This window comes from Pezoporus occidentalis, unplaced genomic scaffold (assembly GCF_034315485.1).
Source record: "Pezoporus occidentalis ecotype Australia unplaced genomic scaffold, CSIRO_AGI_Poc_V1 ctg3, whole genome shotgun sequence".
NCBI lineage: Eukaryota > Metazoa > Chordata > Aves > Psittaciformes > Psittacidae > Pezoporus > Pezoporus occidentalis.
The window spans coordinates 20,131,934-20,151,081 of record NW_026914940.1 but is presented as its reverse complement, the minus strand read 5'-3'; the positions used below and the strand labels follow the sequence as shown (position 1 = coordinate 20,151,081).

General features: G+C 41.3%; 1 protein-coding gene across 6 annotated transcripts in view; it reads left to right on the top strand.

Moving 5' to 3' along the window:
- GRHL2 (grainyhead like transcription factor 2) overlaps positions 1–19,148 on the top strand; it is a 68,826-nt gene that overhangs the window by 19,190 nt on the left and 30,488 nt on the right. For 5 of the 6 annotated variants that reach the window (XM_062627278.1, XM_062627281.1, XM_062627279.1 and 2 more), the window contains 4 exons: positions 2,343–2,395; positions 5,775–5,931; positions 8,394–8,505; positions 16,029–16,123. In XM_062627278.1, the coding sequence (XP_062483262.1) occupies positions 2,343–2,395; positions 5,775–5,931; positions 8,394–8,505; positions 16,029–16,123 (417 nt within the window). The remainder of the gene's footprint in view (positions 1–2,342; positions 2,396–5,774; positions 5,932–8,393; positions 8,506–16,028; positions 16,124–19,148) is intronic. The other variant, XM_062627277.1, reaches the window with a different exon arrangement.

Below are 19,148 nucleotides of genomic sequence, written 5' to 3'. Positions count from 1 at the left end.
AGTAAATTGTCTCCACACAAGTGTCATGGATCAGGATGTCTGGAGGTGAAATCAATTTTCAGATATAGAACACATCTAGGTCAACTACATGAATAATTAATGGAGAAATCTAGCCTGGCATTGAAAAATAAGTAAGATCAAACTTTGGATTAGAAACACTGCTCTGCATTATCAAATCACATCAGCTATTTTTTATTGTTATTGCTAATGGCTCCTTATGTGACTCCAGTGGTACTGTACCTGTGGTTTTCCCAGAGGTGCTGTAGCTGAGTGATTCCATCACATTGGTTTGTTCTGGGACACACTGCAAAGTGCTATCAAACATGCAAAGTTGTTTAACTTGGAGGGAATTTAGATCCATACATTGGCCTTGCATCCCAGACTCCACTTAGCCCCTGCGTGCTGTGACTGCTTTTCCAGCCTTGTGCCGTTGTGTAAGGACAGGTGTATGAAGATATGGGAAAGCATAAAGCAAAATGTTAAAATGTACCGAAAGAGAAACTTGTGCTAAGTTAGTGTTTAAGGTATGGATTACAGTTGTTCTTACTAGTTTTCCTGTTCACTTGGTGATATTGGCTGCAGTAGATTTGCTCTGATACTTGCTCAAAATTTAAAAACATTATGAATATGTATTAAGAAACAGTTTCAAAATATTTCTTGAGTGACTTAGTTCTGTTACACTGAAGAGTGCTGAGTATTTATAGACTCCTGTGGTAGTGCACACTTCAGTCAGTCACTTGCTATATTATTCAGATACAATTTCAACAATTACGTAAATATACCCCCACTTTCTCAGCCTGTCTTCATACAGGAGGTGCTCCAGTCCCCTGATCATCCTCGTGGTCCTGCTCTGGACTTGTTCCAACAGTTCCATATCCTTTTTATGTTGAGGACACCAGAACTGCACACAATACTCCAAGTGAGGTCTCACAAGAGCAGAGTAGAGGGGCAGGATCACCTCCTTTGACCTGCTGGTCACGCTCCTTTTGATGCAGCCCAGGATACTGTTGGCTTCTGGAAACTTCTGGACACAAAACAGCTTTTAATTGTTAACTTCCTGATCACAAAAGAAGTTCTGATGATTAAATGTAATGATCCATCAGTGAATCAGGCACATCAGCAAAAACATGTTTTGGGCAACAGGCAAGCCAAGAAGCAGCAGCAGCAATGCTTATGTAATACAGTATGAATGGGCTCATTTATAGAATTATATAATAGTCAGGGTTGGAAAGGACCTTAAGATCATCTAGTTCTAACCCCCTTGCCATGGGCTGGGACACCTCACACTAAACCATGTCACCCAAAGCCTCGTCCAACCTGGCCTTGAACACCGCCAGGGATGGAGCATTCACAACTTCCCTGGTCAACCTATTCCAGTGCCTCACCATCCTAACAGGAAAGAATTTCCTCCTTATACCCAATCTAAACTTCCCCTGTTTAAGTTTTAACCTTTTACCCTTTGTCCTATCACTACAGTCCTTAATGAAGAGTCCCTCTGCAGCATCGCTATAGGGATTTGCTCAAAAAGACAGAGTACACATCCTTGCTTAGTCTGTGCAAAAAGAGTTCTATTTTTTTTTCTCCAGATTTCTACCTTAATGTAATTGTTTTTGATGTGCAGTCACTCCTTAAAAAATTAGAACACATCTTCTTTCATTTGGTAAAGCCTGCATTTTGCTCAGAGTCTTAGAGAATCACACAATGGTTTGGGTTGGAAGGGACCTTAAAGATCACCTGGTTCCAATCCTCCTGCCATGGGCAGGGACACCTTTCACTAGACCAGGTTGCTTAAAGCCCATCCAACCTGATCTTGAAGGAAAAATACTTTATTATTATGTTAAAGGTAAAATACTTTCTTAGCCTGTCACCACTCCTATTCAATAAAGACAGCATAGCAATCTAAATTTTTGTAAGCATTTAATTGTAGGCAGTAAGGACAGCTGACTACACACATTTTTAAATACAGCAAAATAAAACAAGAAGTGAAGCCTGTAGGAAAAACTGATTTAACTTGAAAATCTGCTTATCTTTGAGACTTGGTGCATTTTTACAGGCTTGTTTTAGAATATATTAATGTGTAAGCAAGCGGTTTCATAAGACAGATGTTTTTCAGCTACGTTCTTGGAGAAGTTAGGTTCTGCAAAACTCTAAAAGTCTGACATAAATGTATTATGAATTTCTAATGTAAAGACCATGTAGGATTCACTCCAGTTTTGGGGATTTTAGTTTTAATAGTTTATAGTTTCTTCTGAGGGGTCCTTAAACAAATGTAATTCTACTTTTGTTGGCATTTGTATTTTGATTGTATCAAACCATATTTAATTGTTGTTTTTATTTTTCAGAAGTATCGCAGTGTGTCAGTGGGGGCTGAAGAATATATTTATGAACAAACAAGGTATGGCATAAGCTTTGAAATGTGTTGACTGGCATCATGTGGGAAAGTATTGAGGAGAGGCTGCCTGTATCCACTTTCCACCCTCTCTTTCATCACGCTGAGGCACCTGCAGGGCTCCCTTGACTTTCCCCTTCTTCTCCTGTGCTTTTATATCTGACCAGTTTATATCTTCATCTGTTATCTTACCTAAGCACCGTTTTAAGTTAGTAATTCTTCTGAAGCTCCCTGGAGGTATGGAGATTAAAACTGTTGAGAGAGGTCCCCAGGTAATAGGGCTTTGACAGTATCTTCCCCACCTTTCAGGATGGTAGGATACACAATTTTGATGTCCAGGGTGGTTGCTCTGGCTCCACCAACCTTATGGAATTCCCATCTTTATTTTTCCCTTCTCTTTTTTTCTAGCTACTTCTAGTAGGTTTTCTAAGAACACCCCATGACATTTTACACTGTTTGTTATACTACTTCATGTTTACCTATAAAACAAATGAAGCATCTGTTACAAACCATGTAAAAGACCCTAAGAATTCCAGAAGTTTTTTACAAGGTTTCAAAAACTGAAGTTTGAAAAGATTAGTGTCCTCCTTAAGCACAGAAAAATGCATGCACAGAATGAGCAAACATTGCAGAGTCACTTTAACTAACAAAGACTGGGATTAGTAAAGTTTACAAGCTGGTGCTTCATTTTATGTTTGTGAATGGTTCTGTTGATGTCTGAGAGTTTACTCTCACTTTAGCAACAGGAACATGCCTATGTATTTTTCCTAGAGTAGGCATATGACTGCTGCTGTAGTGGAGGTTCCTTACAGCTTGATCTTTTTCCTGAGGAATATTGAAACAATCAGTAACTGCAGTGAGGTCAGAACCAAGTCATTGTATAGGCAGTACATATGAAACAGATACTTAGCAAAGACTGCTCGCTTACTACATTGGATATTTGTAAAATTGAATCCTGATGCATTGGTATTGTTAACAATTCTCAGACATTGTCTTTCATGCTATGGCCCAGGTCTGCATTAGAACGAAACATCCAAATGCTCATTCACAAAAACAAAATACATCTTTCCTGGGAGCTACCTGGAAGTGATAGGTTCTCAGGAATGAAAACTTCAGGTTGAAAGAAAGAAGTGGTGAACATGAAAGTAATTGGAAGGCTGGTAGAAGATCCTTTAATGACTGCAGGGGGCTTTAGTTAAGACTCGTAGTGAGAATCAGAATAGTATTATAATAATTTGAGTGACTGCAATAAGTTTTAGGGGTAAGAGTAATCCTCCTGCTATAGGGCACACTTTGATTGGAAACAAGAAGAAGATTCTCAAGTATTACCACACAGAGATTGCAAAATCGGCCAGGTGTGGTGTGTCTGGGGCTTGCATTTTTTGACGTCTTTCTGAAACAGTGCCAAGAAACAGAAGACCAGACTGTGGCAGACTGTAGGCAGCTCTGTTAAGACACTGTGTGTCTACCTTTAGTTTATCTGAAGCCCTTCTCAGTACACATCCATGTCAGGCCTTCTGTGTGGAAGGAGGTTTTGAGGTGCATCTCCCAGGGCACTCAGCATGTTTGGTAGGCGCCTTGCTGTGCGCAACCTGCAGCCTCTTTGTGTGACAGTAGATCTGAGGATGTGCCCCCACTGCTGATAGGAGGTCAATCTGCTGGACAAGCATATGCAGCAGGATGGGTGCTGGGTCCACAGTACCAGTGGTTCTGCTCTTCCAGTCTGCTTGGATGGACATGTGTTGCTTGCCAGTGTTGACAGCGCCTCTGTTCCCCTTGCACACAGGACAGAGGGACTGCAGCAGCACACACCATGGTGGGTGGCAGTGGAGGGGAGTGCAGTCCCCTTCATGCTGCCTTCACATTGTGTGCAAAAACCTTTGTGTCAGGAGCAACTCCATTGTTGGGAAGTGGTGGTACAGTTGTCAGTGAGTTGGATAGGTATGGTTTTTTACCTTAGGTGAAGTTTTTTGCTTTTTACCTTAGTTTTGTTCTGATTTGTAACTTTTAAGCAATTAGAAAAATGACTGGATTTCCATTTATAAGCTGAGAAACATTTAGAAATTGTATTCATTTGCTTGAATGATACTAAAATAAATAATTGATACTAAACTTTCTGAAACTTCTTACAGTGGATCACATTTTCTTCTGCGTTCTCTTCAGTGGGGATTTAAATGGTATTCATGTATTTTAATGATTTTTTTTTTCTATTGGATAATTAAAAATGTTTTTGTCTTCCCTTTATTTCCATATTGCTATGGCAGTGTTATGATGATCCAAAGTATTTGCTTGAACTAGTAAGTTAAACATGCATTCTTGTTTTAGACCAGGATAGTTGTCCTTTTGGTTCTACTCCAATATTGCTTAAACACTTTTGCTGAATTAGGACCTTTGTGAAAATGCTTTCCCCTGTAACTCCAATTTGTGAGGACATCCTGCAAATGACTCCTTGCATTAAGCTTCCAAATGCAGTTTGAAGAGATTTATTCTGCAAGGTTAACATTATTTTTTATTTAAGAGAATGTGAGGAGCTGCAGGCATCATTTTTATTGGATTATTGTTCAAGCCCATTATTGGAGGAGGCAGTTGGAAGAGGCTTTTTGAGAATGGTGTTCAGCTAACAGTTCACTAGTTAAAGGAGCTTTGACATTTCATGGTTCAAGAGCTGCTTTAAAGGTGGAAGGTTCTCCTTTGAAGGAGTGTCTTCTGAAATCTGACTTCTACCACAAGAGCAAACTCTTTTTCTCTAATTTTTGTCTTTTTCTAAAGGAGGGTTACTTGATTGCAGATACAACTAAATGCAGGTACTTTGTTCTGTCTGATTAATTTTGAAAAGACTGCTTGTAAAAACCTTGATTGCATGTTCTCTTTAAACAAATGAACCTTCTGGTTGTACTCCTTCTCTGCACTGTGCTGAAAGTAACAGTTGGACTTTCTGTTCTCCATGTCCATATTTTGTTTTTTTTGGGGGGTAGGTGTTTTGTTTTTTTTGTTGTTGTTTCCCTTTTTGTGATGCTCCTAAGTTTAAATGTCTGTGGAAGCAGCTGATTTCCTGTAAATCATACTAAATCTCCTCCCGGTATTTGACACTCTTAATGTGGATATGTAGTCTTGTACTTTTTAATTCTTTTCAGAGGAAGTAAAGATATAGTCTTTGATCCAAGAGACTTTAAGTCCAGTTGGTTTTATGCTTGATTGCCAGATATGATGGACTTGGAAAAAGAAAATTACTTTTTTAAATACCTGTATAACCTTTTCTTGCAATTTTATTATTAGCTTCTTCTGCCTTGCTTATACAATGCATGAAATAAGTGATAAATGGAGAGAAATAGAAAAGGAGAAAGTGATGTGGATTTTGTTGGTGTTTCTCTCCCTGTCTTTTCAGCAGCACTTTTCAGTACACGCTAGAAGCTACCAAATCTCTGCGTCAGAAGCAAGGGGAGGGGCCTATGACCTACTTGAACAAAGGACAGTTCTACGCCATCACCCTGAGCGAGACGGGTGACAACAAATGTTTCCGTCATCCCATCAGCAAAGTCAGGGTATAGTTCCATTTCTTTCCTAGGTAGAAATGCAGTTCTGCAGATAAACGCAGTTGTGGTTGGTTGTTTTTATTATTATGTTTTTTCTTGTGGGAGAGGACAAAGCAAACTTACTGTTAACACCTCGTGCAGAGGTGGGAGAGTCATATTGGTGATGTTCTCAAATATCTTGGGGTCTGTTTTTTCAAAGTGTGATCTTATGAGTTAATCATACACATAGCTGCCTCAGTTTATGAATTGGCAGAATGGTAATTGCATAGATACCGCACTTGACATTGGTGAATTTACCTTTGCTGTGACTAAAGAAAAAGTCAAAGAATTGCTGCATCTGCTGTGTAAGTCCATCTTCACTCACTCGTGCTCTTCAACAGCTGTTTTTCAGCTAAAATGTGAAGAATTGAAGCCATCCTTTGTGACATAACTTTTAAATAATTTACATAGCGTAAGTGTGAGCTTTCACTTGATGTTCACCCAGAAGTATGACAAAATGGATTACTTGCATCTTAGATTCCACAGGTGGAACTGGAGCTTGAGTACACAGAAACTGGGTGAACAGGCATTCTGTTTTCCCTGGTAATGTTTTTGAGTAAGCAAATCCTAACCCAGTAACCTTGCAATGAACAATGAGCTTCAGAGTTGCTGCCCTGCAAATTTCACCCTGAAGCTGGAAGGGCTGCATATATATGAGGCTGCAAAAGTGTCTCCATCCAAATAAATGAAGTACCAGCAAGATATTGTGACTGTAGTCGAAGGAACCAGTGAAAAGTCAATGTGAAGCAGACAACAATCTATGTTTCTATCATACATAAAATTTGAAGAGACTTCCTAAAGAGAAGTGATGATTTGTAAACCTGAACAGCAGTTAATTTTCAGCCTGGTTTCCTAGGGACATGAGGCTGATGATGGTGTTTTATTGTTGGCTGAAGCTGATTTAAGACTTCTCTGCTGCTGAAAAGTCTCTCTCCCTGCCAGCCACTTGTTCTTTCCCACTTTGTGGTGCCAGCTGTAGTACTTGTACAGCTACAACAGGAGTCAGGAGCTCACTGGTCTGGCTGAAAACCAGTCCTCATAAGTCTTGTTCAGTGCGCAGCCACATGAGTTTTGAAGCTGTGGCAGCAGAATCATAGAATGGAGAATTGTAAAGAAGAGATGAGACCATTTCTTTTAGAGGATGTACAGTTTACAGAAGGTTGTGAAACCACATGCAACTTTCATACTTTCATGATCATGTTCTGTTTGTCAGGCTCCCAGCCAAGGAACTGTTGAATTTATTGCCAGTTCCATACAAACCTGATAGGTGCAAGCGGTTCTCAAAGTATTAAACCTCTGTAAATTCCATATAAGTGTTTCATGGAAGAAAGATTGTCTCGTTGGTAGAAGAGCTGCAGTCTGTACTGTCAGTTCTGGTTCGTGCATCAGCTGGCCAGCCAGCACATACTTGATGGCCAGCCAGTATGCACATGCATAGCTCGGGACTCATCCACGCATATACCCACACAGTAGCAAGGCATGGGAGGCACAGTGATGACTTTCAGCTTTTATAGGTGGAACAGGGAAGGTCACAGAGCATGTGAAGAGTTATGGTGGTGACTGTGTGAACAGTCATAAATTGTGAATCAGTTGTGATCCAGCTCCTTGGCTTATGAAACAGCTTGATGATGTTTTTTATGAGCTTAGTGACTCAGGGTTAAATGAAAAATGGAAACAAAAGAGGATATTTAGAAGTATTTAAATTTCTGCTCTTTGTGATTTCTTTTCACTTCATTTTACCTAGTATGAGCATTCTTTCACTATTTTGTGGGTTTTTTTTTTGTTTGTTTTCCTGCCTACAACAGGGCTTTTAAAAAAAGCCTTTATTACACATGCAAAGTTTTTCTTGAAGTTTCAATTTGCTCCCTTTGAATCACACAGTTTAACAAAAGGAATTCAGATCTTGAACTGACAGAAAGCTCAGCAAAACTCAGTAGTCACGCTGATTTTGTTATTAATGCATGTATGCAAGAGTCCTGCTCCAAGCAAGGGTATTTGGACTGTGTATGCTAAACTTGAAAATGTCCTGCCTTTAGCCAGTGAGCCTAAACTCCGTAAGAACACATTCCTTTACAGTGTAATGTCATCTTCCAGAGTGGCAAGGAATCTGAATTCTCTGACTTTGAAGTGACCACTTTTTACTTAAGGGAACTTAGACTTCTTAAATCAAAGAATGCAATTAAATTCTATTTGGACTATCAAAACCATAATTCTAGGCCCTGCATTATTTTCAAACTACATTTCTTCTGCCCTGAGTCTTTAAGCACATGGCAATATTGCACTGGAATATAAATCAGCAATCTTTTACAACCAATATACTGAGGGAGGGTGGTAACTGGATCAGCATTAGAGGCATATCAGAGATTTTAATTTTTGTGTTTCTGACTATTAATTGTATTAACTGATGTAATTTCTGGTGTTGGTTTTCTTAGAGCGTGGTCATGGTTGTTTTCAGTGAGGATAAAAACAGGGACGAACAACTGAAATACTGGAAATACTGGCATTCTCGGCAGCACACAGCTAAACAGAGGGTCCTTGACATTGGTGAGTATAAGAGATCCTCTTATGTTGCAGGGAAGATGCAGGATATGGGAAGCTCTAGTACCTTACACTGGGATGTGGTGGGATATATTGGCAATGGCTGCAAGGCTTGTGCCACAGTTTTTAGCAATAGCTAGGACTGCTAGGACTAGGCTATGGGCTCTATGAAGGAAGCAGGATGCAGAGGGAATTGTTTTCAGTAGTCACAAAGAAGAGCTGCCTCTTGCATGCATACTTAGTGGTGTTTCACCTTCTGCTGCTAGGAAGTCAAGGTCTGCACCTCTGCAGGAGTGGCAGTGTTTGTTTCCTTTATTTTTTCAAAGGCTGATGCACTGTTTGATCCAGTAACAGCAGCAGCTCGCGTAACAGTTATGTTAGCTAATCAGGTGTGTAAGTGCAGCCTGAGAGTGAAGATAGCATCAATATGATGACCACAAAGGAGCACGCAGGACTCCTGCACCCCAGTTTTGGGGTCCTGTTGGTGTCAGGAAGAAGTGAAGAAGTGAGCTCTGGTGTGCTATCCAGAGAGACCTGTTTACTGTTCATCCCATCCAAAGTATTTACAAGCCACAACTGCCCTATCCACATGCTTGGGAGATTTTAGCAAAGGAAGAACAGGTTCCTGCTGCCAAGGAGCCTGAAGTTGAAATCTGTGGGAGTGTCTAGACATCAAGCGCTTCTCCCCTCCCACATGCAGTTTACACATGCAGACATCTGCAGCACATTCCAGTCAAAGGAGTCGGTAAGACCAAAGCAGATAAAGTCTATCTTGTTTTGACCGCCTGAGGGAACCAAACCATTGAATGGCAGGAATGAGAGGGGGCAGAGACGAGGAGGAGGGAAAAAAAGTGGTGTTACTTGAAGAGAGCACTGTTAAGACTTCAGGGTGATTGAACAGGGTGATCAGTCCCAAAGTGTTTCTACTCATGCGCTGCCTTTCCACTTTGAAATGCTCCAGCCTCCACTGAGGCATTATTTAAAGTCAGGCTATTTGGTCAAAGCAGCTCTTCCCGAATTTCCTCTCTGCCTCTTGTCTTATCAGTATAGTTCTGGCTGAACTGTTTTCTTTTTTTCCCTGTCCTTTGGGGTAGTTAAGGAGTAAAAACTCCACCCCAGACCAGATGACTCTTATGATGACATGTTAAAAGAGCAAGTATGCCGCGTCACAGCTATTTCTGAAGGCTGCCTGTTTTTGTGTGCTAGTCCCTACAAGCTTGTAGTGCTTGTGCTCATACCTTTGAAGGTATGTGCTTAGGAGCTTGTTCCACTGCAGTGCCAACACCCTCTGACTCCATTGCACTTGCAGTGTACCACTGCGTTTCAGTCCCCTTACCTGAACAAGTCAGTTTATGACACATATTCTGTAAAATAGTGCTCTGCAGCACAAGTGATGTGCATGAACTGTGTGTTTATCTGTGTTAAAGTGAATGTCTTTTGTTTCCGCAAGTTTGAGATGAAATAGGTCTGTGCTGACTTTTGAGGCGCTCTTGCGTACTAGTCTTTATTTGGACTGCAAATACGAGCAAAGGTGGTATAGTAAGAATTATTGATACAGCACTCCCTGACAGATGTGAGAATTTAAAGAGTTCTCCTCAGCGTTTTCAGAAGAAAGACTTATATGTGCTCATTGGTGTTTTCTGAGAACAACTGAAATATGGCCTTGGTTCCTACCAAGTACAATGTTTCTGAATTACATCTCACTTTCTTTGGGACCTGCACTGTTGTTGTGGTTTAACCCCAGCTGGCAACTCAGTACCACACAGCTGCTCACTCACTCCCCCTACTCCCTTCCACTCCCCTGTCCACCCAGTGGGATGTGGAGGAGGATCAGAAAACAGGTAAAACCCATTGGTTGAGATAAGAACAGTATAATAATTGAAGTACAATATAATACTATTAATAACAAGGGAGATAACAGAGAGATAAAACCAAAAACCCAAGCCAATAAAAAGAAAACCCAAACCCAACACGACAAAACAGCAATGATGCACAATACTGTTGCTTACCACCCACTGAACGATACCCAGCCCAGCCTGAGCAGTGATGGGTCCCTCCAGGGTGACTTCCCCCAGTTTATATACTGGACATGACACGCTGTGGCGTGGAATGCCCCTTTGCTAGTTTGAGTCAGGTGTCCTCTCTCTGCTCCCATTCAGCTTCTTGTGCCCCTCCTCACTGGCAGAGCATGAGAGACTGAAAAGTCCTTAATCAGAGTACGCATTACTTAGCAAAAACTAAACATTGGTGTGTTATCAGCATTGTTCTCAGACTAAAGCCAAAACACAGCACTGCACCAGCTACTAGGGAGGAAATGAACTCTATCCCAACCAAAACCAGGATAGTTGTGGATATTTGGCTTATTAGGGCAGAATGGCTCCCAACTGCATTTCTCTTACAAGTCTCAAGCTGCATTTAGCAAACTCCTCTTGTTTTATCATCAGATAATCTGAGCAACTTTATCCAAATTTGGAGTTCCACTTTGAGTGGAAATAGGGTAGAAGTTGAACCAGATAACCTCCAGGGGTCCCTTCCAAACTAAATTATTGTGTGGCTTTATGGAGATTTCCCTTTACATTAAAAATTCAGATCCCTAAAGAGCTCCTTTAAAGGAATACTGAGTTAATGTCCAAGCCCTGTGTAGTTTAACAGAGAGAATTAAAAGTCTATGAGGGAGATAAGCAAATGCCAGGATATGCCATGGACTACTATTTAATCAGGCAGTAAGAGAAGCTTGCTAAGGACAGGAGTATGTATTAGATTTGTTCCATCTTCAGGAGATGGTCTGGCAATCTGCTGGTAGCCTCACTTCTCTCTTATTTTGGATTTAGCTCTGGTTATCAAGTATCATAGAATAGTTAGGGTTGGAAAGGACCTAAGGATCATCTAGTTCCAGCCCTCTTGCCGTGGGCAGGGGCATCTCACACTAAACCATGTCACCCAAGGTTCTGTCCAACCTGGTCTTGAACACCACCAGGCATGGAGCATTCACAACTTCTCTGGGCAACCCATTCCAGTGCCTCACCACCCTCACAATAAAGAACTTCCTCCTTATATCCAATCTAAACTTCCCCTATTTAAGTTTTAACCCATTGACCCTTGTCCTATCACTAGAGTACCTAATGAAGAGTCCCTCTGCAGCATCCTTGTAGGCCCCGTTCAGATACCGGAAGGCTGCTATGAGGTCTCCACGCAGCCTTCTCTTCTCCAGGCTGAACAGCTCCAACTTTCTCAGCCTATCTTCATACAGAAGGTGCTCCAGTCCCCTGATCATCCTCGTGGCTGTCCTCTGGACTTGTTCCAACAGTTCCATGTCCTTTTTATGTTGAGGACACCAGAACTGCACACAATACTCCAAGTGAGGTCTCACAAGAGCATAGCAGAGGGGCAGGATCACCTCCTTTGACCTGCTGGTCATGCTCCTTTTGATGCAGCCCAGGATACAGTTGGCTTTCTGGGTTGCAAGCGCACACTGAAGCCAGCTCATGTTCAGTTTCTCGTTGACCAGCTCCCCTAAGTCCTTCTCCACAGGGCTGCTCTGAATCTCTTCTCTGCCCAACCTGTAGCTGTGCCTGGGATTGCTCCAACCCTGGTGTAGAACCTTGCACTTGGCATGGTTAAACTTCATAAGGTTGGCACCAGCCCACCTCACAAGCGTGTTGAGGTCCCTCTGGATGGCATTCCTTCCCTCCAGGGTATCAACGGAACCACACAGCTTGGTGTCATCGGCAAATTTACTGAGGGTGCACTCAATCCCACTGTCCATGTCACCAACAAAGTTGTTGAACAAGACCAGTCCCAACACCAATCCCTGAGGGACACCACTCGTTGCTGGTCTCCAGCCAGACATTGAGCCATTGACCACAACTCTTTGTGTGCGGCCATCCAGCCAGTTCTTTATCCCCCAAGTGGTCCATCCATCAAATTGATGTCCCTCCAATTTAGGGACAAGGATGTCGAGCGGGAAAATATGAAGGGTTAATCATGTATTGGGGTCTTCAGAACTGTCTGAATAGCCATAAATCAGTTCCATATATGTTTATAATCATTAGTATTACTTTAACTTAATGTTTGTAGCATATGTTTAACATCTGTGAATCCTTTTTAATCGTTTATGAACGCACCTTTTGTCTAGAGCATGACTTGGTCCTTAGCAGGCAGAGAACCAGCTGAACTTGGGATGTTCTAGTTCTGGGATCCTGCTATTCTGTCTTCTGATTGGGATGATGACTCTGCTTGTGCTGCTTTCCCTGGTGGTACAGGTCTGTCTGCCTGCCTTTTGCCTTGCAGTTATATTCTGGAGATCTGAGGAAAGAGAGTGACTTGTTCCCTCACTCCAGACGTGCAGGGGTCACTGCTTTCATTTGTTTTGCGTCCTGGCTGCTAGTGTGACTCCTGGGAGGAAGGATGGTTGAACAGATATATGCAGTACTGGGTCTGAAGATGCATTGACTTTAATAGGATAAGCATGTACTTACATGTAAGGAAGTCCTTGCTACTTGAGGAAGAAACCTGAGGACTTGACACTTAATAAGCAGGAAGGAAAGGTGTTTTCCAGAATTTAGCTTAAGTGCTGCTGTGGATTTTTCTGAAGGAGGCGGCACTTTCACTGTTTTTAGCTTAAAAAAAATCCCTCCCACTACAAAACCCTGATTTTTCCACAGTGTCATGCTGTGACATTCAATTGCTACTTTTATTTATTTTTTCTTTTAAAATCTACTCTGCTCTTGTGAGACCTCACTTGGAGTATTGTGCACAGTTCTGGTGTCCTCAACATAAAAAGGACATGGAACTGTTGGAACAAGTCCAGAGGACGGCCACGAGGATGATCAGGGGACTGGAGCACCTTCTGTATGAAGACAGGCTGAGAAAGTTAGGGCTGTTCAGCCTGGAGAAGAGAAGGCTGCTTGGAGACCTCATAGCAGCCTTCCAGCATCTGAATGGGGGCTGTAGGGATGCTGGGGAGGGACTTTTCATTAGGGACTGTAGTGACAGGATAAGGGGTAACAGGTTAAAACTTAAACGGGAAGCTTAGATTGGATATAAGGAGGAAGTTCTTTATTGTGAGGGTGGTGAGGCACTGGAATGGGTTGCCCAGAGAAGTTGTGAATGCTGCATCCCTGGTGGTGTTCAAGGCTAGGTTGGACAGAACCTTGGGTGACATGGTTTAGTGTGAGATGTCCCTGCCCATGGCAGGAGGGCTGGAACTAGATGATCTTTAGGTCCTTTCCAACCCTATTTTATGATTCTATATAGAATATAATATTGGATTGCAGCAAATACTAATTATTTAGAATCAGTAACATAATCTGACAAATACTGGAGTGGGTTCAAACATGGACAAAAGAGTGGGTGTGGAAGTTTTGGACTGGGGTTATTTGTGCTCTAGAGTCTTGTCCATATTTGTTTTGCAGGACAGTTTGTATTAATTATGTGCACAATACAAAACCTACTCCAGTGGTATGTAGTGCATGTGAATTATTAGTGTTTAATGTTGTAATTTGCCATAGTTTAATATGCAGTTTACCCAACAAAAAGGAAAGAATTCCTATAGAGCCAATTTCTTGCATGTGGAAGAACCCCAGTTTTCTGGTAAGTCACAACAGCAGAAGAGGAAAAAATGTAGTCACACTGGCAACTTTCAGATATCCTTGGGTATAAATGCTGTCTTAATCAACTGAGAATCCTTCTTTAAATAACTATAAATTGAGGGGAATAGGATGCAGTTCTGCTTTTAAACAGCATGTCCATAGATGCTCCATGAGATTTGTGTATGGCAATTAATGAAGTGGAGGCATGTGTTGGGGGAAGGGTAGGGCTGGTGGGAAGTGAGGTTCTTGACAACCTTTTAAGAGAAGAAAACATGTGTCTTTACAAGACATGTTGTTCGTGTCTTTCCAAAGTGCACCTACACAGCACGCCCATATGCAGCAGTCAGTTGCACAAGGCACTCTCTGGTGAATCATAAATTTAAGGCGTGGGTGGATGTGTGCACATGCATATTAAGCTACTTATGTGTCTTCTAAATCTTATTTGCATTCCCGTACTGAATTAAGATAGTGAAGCCAATTACTTCAGTTAGAAAGGAGATCTGAGTTCATGATGGGAATGAAAAGCCTACTGCCCTCTCAAACTGTATTCACGTGCTGCATCACCAAATATGTGTTGTTCTTATGGTCAGAGCAGTGAATTTTTACTGTATCCAAAACCATGCCAGCATGCCTGTGTTTCGTGGTGAGAGACAAGCATATTGATTGCACCTCTCAGATGTTAAAAAAATTCTTATTGCAGGCATGGTTTTGTTATAAATTAATTTAAAATTGTTATTACTTAGAAATTTATTTTTTTAGAGAGCAACAGTGTATTTTTAGAAGGGCAAAGGAAATGAATACTGAAACCATTTGAGTTTATAGAATTTCTATATTTATAGAATACAAAAACATCCTCTTTCTTTAACTGATTACAAAGCTGAGAACCAGCGTGCTTCTGAAGCACAGATTTAGGCAATATTAGGTCAAGATTGCTGCATGATATAAGCTCAGCCCTCTGGCATTGAGTCCAATTACAGCCCTCAGGGATTCTCAGGAAATGTATATGTCCCAGAGAGAGTTGATGCATTCACCTGAACAATCTGGAAGTTCCTTTAATCAAGCAGATATTACTTACTTGCAAACTGGGTCTTTCTCTTAATCTGTCATCAAAAAGAAAAAGGTGTGTTTGGTTAGCAAAGGGAGAGAAAAAGTGGGCTTGTTTTTTCTCATTATAAAGAAGACCTGGAAATTGTCTATTTTATGTGGTGTTCCACCCTTACTGTTCTGGGGGAAGGGTTGGGTCATCTTTGAAATTTGGGCTTCCTCCCTCTTGCTTTGCATTCCTTCTGAAATGTTAGCTCGTTGGTAGTATTAACAGCCCATGGGAAAGAAGTGTGAAGAGGCTGCAGAATTTGTAGTCAGACAATTTAAAAATACTTTGTTTGCTATTTTAGTATCATACACATGTTAGGGAAAGGATTTTTTTTACTTGTCTGTTTTGTTTTATTTTTAAAAAATAGAAATCCAGCATTCACGGCAGTAATTCCTGGGAGACTTCAAATGGCTCGACAAGAAATGTGCGCTACTGATAATTTCCTCCAGTGATAGCTCTTAGCCTTTTAGAAAGCTTCTTTAGCTTGTTTATTTACCTAAAGATTTAAATGTTTCAGTAGCTCCTAGACAATTTTCCAGATTTGGCTATTCCTTAGCCAAGCTAATGAATGTGCCCACTCATTCCCACTACAGTCACGGATTCCTTTTTAAGGGCAAGCAGTATTTTGCAAGAACATTAGCTGGTGATGTGTATGTATAAGACTAAAGCTGTAGTATATTACCTCTTTGCAATTAAGCTTATTAATAATTCAACACAAACAATACAAGTAGTAGTTTCGATGCATTAGACAGCCCAGCTGAAAAAGCAAAGATCTACTATACGTTGTAAAAGAGAAAGGCCAAATATTTTTTGTGAGTGTTTTGTTTGTTTGTTGTTTCTTACAGCTGATTACAAGGAGAGTTTTAATACCATTGGGAATATTGAAGAAATCGCATTCAATGCTGTGTCCTTTACCTGGGATGTCAATGAGGAAGCAAAGGTGAGGAAAAGCCATGAGGATGGCATCCTTATATAAGTACCATCCATCCTTAGTCACTGTTCCACTTTTCTCCTTTTTAACAAATAAGAAGAAGGGTGGGTGGAGGTGAGCCTGGCTCAGCCTCTGCAAAGCTAGCAAATCCACTGGCCCCAGGGATTCTGGCCATCTGTAAAAGGCAAGAGGGTGTGTAATGGTTGGTGGGATGATGTTGTGTTCACACCTGTGTCACTGACAAAGAGACTTCTGAAGAAAGCCTGCAGGGCTCTTGCAATGCAGTTTCTTACTTGTGACCTCTTAGTGATTTTTTTCCATTTAAAATATGCCCTGCCTGAGAAAGAGTAAAGCTTTTTTTTTCCTTTTTGCAAAGTCAGTTTAGAAGAAAAGGTGAACGTTTTCTTTCTCTTTCCTTTCTGTACTATTAGCCTCTCCAGTAATCAATATTCTGTAATCTAGACTATTCCTTCCCTTGTGTTGGTACCATTATTTTTTATTTTGCACAGACTATCCTTGTAATTGGGAATGAACATATTTTTGAGGACTGGTGCATTCTGTCTGTCCCTGGTGGTGTTTGAGTACCCTCAGACATGGGGTTTTGCATTCAGGGATGTGACTGCTACAGTGGAATTATAAACCAGGGATTTATAAACCAGAGAGCACTTCAGGAAATTTCTCACAGATAAGGTTATCCAAAGGGGTGACAGAGTGTTTCAGCTGCAAGGACTAGTGTAGGAGAAACGAGAAGCTGCCGGTAATTATAAGAAGTTGTCTCCTGGAAATAGGCTGTGTAAAATGTGTGGGGATAATGCAGAATTCCTGGTGATTTAGAAATAATAAACAACAAGCATTGTTGAGCTTAGCAAACTCCTGATACTCTTTTCATGTTGAATAGAAAGTGCCCAGAGTTCAAGTAATGCTAAGGATCTTTTCAAATACAGAGACATCTTCATGCATGATTCCTCACTGCATTTCTAACAAAGCATTACAGAGATTGCATTGCATTGCGCAAGCAAGTCGTCCTGTGAGAGACTGCATTGAGTACAGAGTGGTAGCATTAACACTCACTGTCCTGACTTGTTGACTGAAGGTGCTGAGGTCTGTACTAACAGGGATTTTCATCTCTGATGCACATTTTAAAAGAATAAAGCACTAAAGAAAATACAATAGCTGAAAACCACCTAGCTCTTTCAAAAGCTGGCCTTGGTAAACAGAGTTGTGCTTGTCCTGGTTGCTAATGGTGCTGTATTTACTCATGTAATGATTACATTCTCACTGCTGCAGATATTCCCCCATTATGTGATTCCATTTCAAAATACAGTGGTATGTTGTCCTCTGCAGTCACAACAGATGACTGCTATGTGCGTGTGATCATTATGCAAGCAAATGCAGGTTTGGGATCTCTAATGCAATGGACTTTCCCAAGGACTTTTACAGAAACACCAAGGGCTAGGGCTACCTTGCCCCACTAGCACCAACCCCATTGCCAGTGCTGCCAGTTCTTTAACATGTATACATTCACAGCTGCAAGCCAGACTTAGCAAGACACCATTTTGATCTACGAGCAAGACTTCCACTAATGTCAGGTGTTATGCTTGGCCATTTTTTCTGATCTTGCACCATTCATGTTGCTCTTGCCTTAGGTGCCAGAACATTAAGAACACAAGTCTTGCAGTGATCACTGGAAATATAACAGAGTAAGATGTTAAAATAATGGCTCTCTTACTGTTGCTGGATTAAAAAAGTGCCAGGAGTAAAATGTTAAGAAAGCCACATGTATTTCTGCAGGAAGTAGTCATTAAAATGCAAATTACCTTATGCATATTTATTTGGGGGGTTAGTTATCGAATATTTGAACTTTTAGGAGCTTGAACTGCAAATGTATTGATAAAAGTAAGAGGATTCATAACATGCTTTGGTATTGGGCTATCAAACATAAATCAGGTTGTACCTGAAAGCTTATCACCATGCACGAAAATGTTTCCTTCCCCACACGCATGTATACACGTACCCGCATGCTCGCTCCTGTTAGTCTAATACAATAACCAGTTGCACTGGGTCTGGGGATTCCCATAGGATGGCCCTGCGGTTGTTTGAAAGCTGTGGACTCGGAGGCACGTCACTGAAGGCTGTTTTTTTCTCCAGCAATTACTTCATCCAAGAGAAATGAAGAATTTCAAGGCTTAATTACAGACTCTTAAGCTTTTGGAATGATGATCTTTTAACTGGCTCCATTGTTTCTGCTCAGTGTTGTTTTCCCTTTTCAACCACAATTTCAAGATTAAAACTTAACCTCACAGGCACAAAGGCCTTTCTCTTCCGAGTCAGACAAAAGCGGCACAGAGCAGTTCTTTCCAGGGCCTCTGAGATCTGATGTGATGAAGTGGCTGAGAAGAAAGAAAGAAAACAGGCTGGTCATTGGAAATGCACAGGGGAACGATCTTGAAAAATCAAACAGAAGAAGCAGAAATCATCTAACAAAAAATCACCAAACCAAACATCCCTGTCTCTCCTGGGAGACTAAATTGTGCATCTAGGAAGACATCTGGAGCATTGGGTTTCTCACTTTCCTATTCGTCCTAGAGGGCAGGTGATTTAAAGCCAGGTTTCTCTTCCCCCACACAAGCAGAGCAGTATCCTCCTCCTGGAAGCCCATCAGGATGAGGGTATAACAGTGTGGGTGTGACATCCAGGATCTGCCTGCTAACAGTGAGCCTGCTAAGGGTTTGTAAGGCAGCACTGCACCTGGATTTTATGTGGAAGCAACAGACATTCAGAGTGTACAAGCAGAAGCCTCTCTCAGTACCATTAAGGGAACTGGGGTGTTGGCTCCAGCTCTCTGTGCTTTGTCCCTTGTGTTCTGACTGTTGCCTGGCAGAACAATTCACTGGAAGAGGGAATCTTGTACAGCACTGTTGAGCTATGGAATAATCTCACTGTTGCTTTCTGTGGACTAAGGGAGCCGCACCAAAGTCAGAAACACCAGTACACTAATTTCCTCAGCTGTATCTGGTCAACAACAGATACAAGG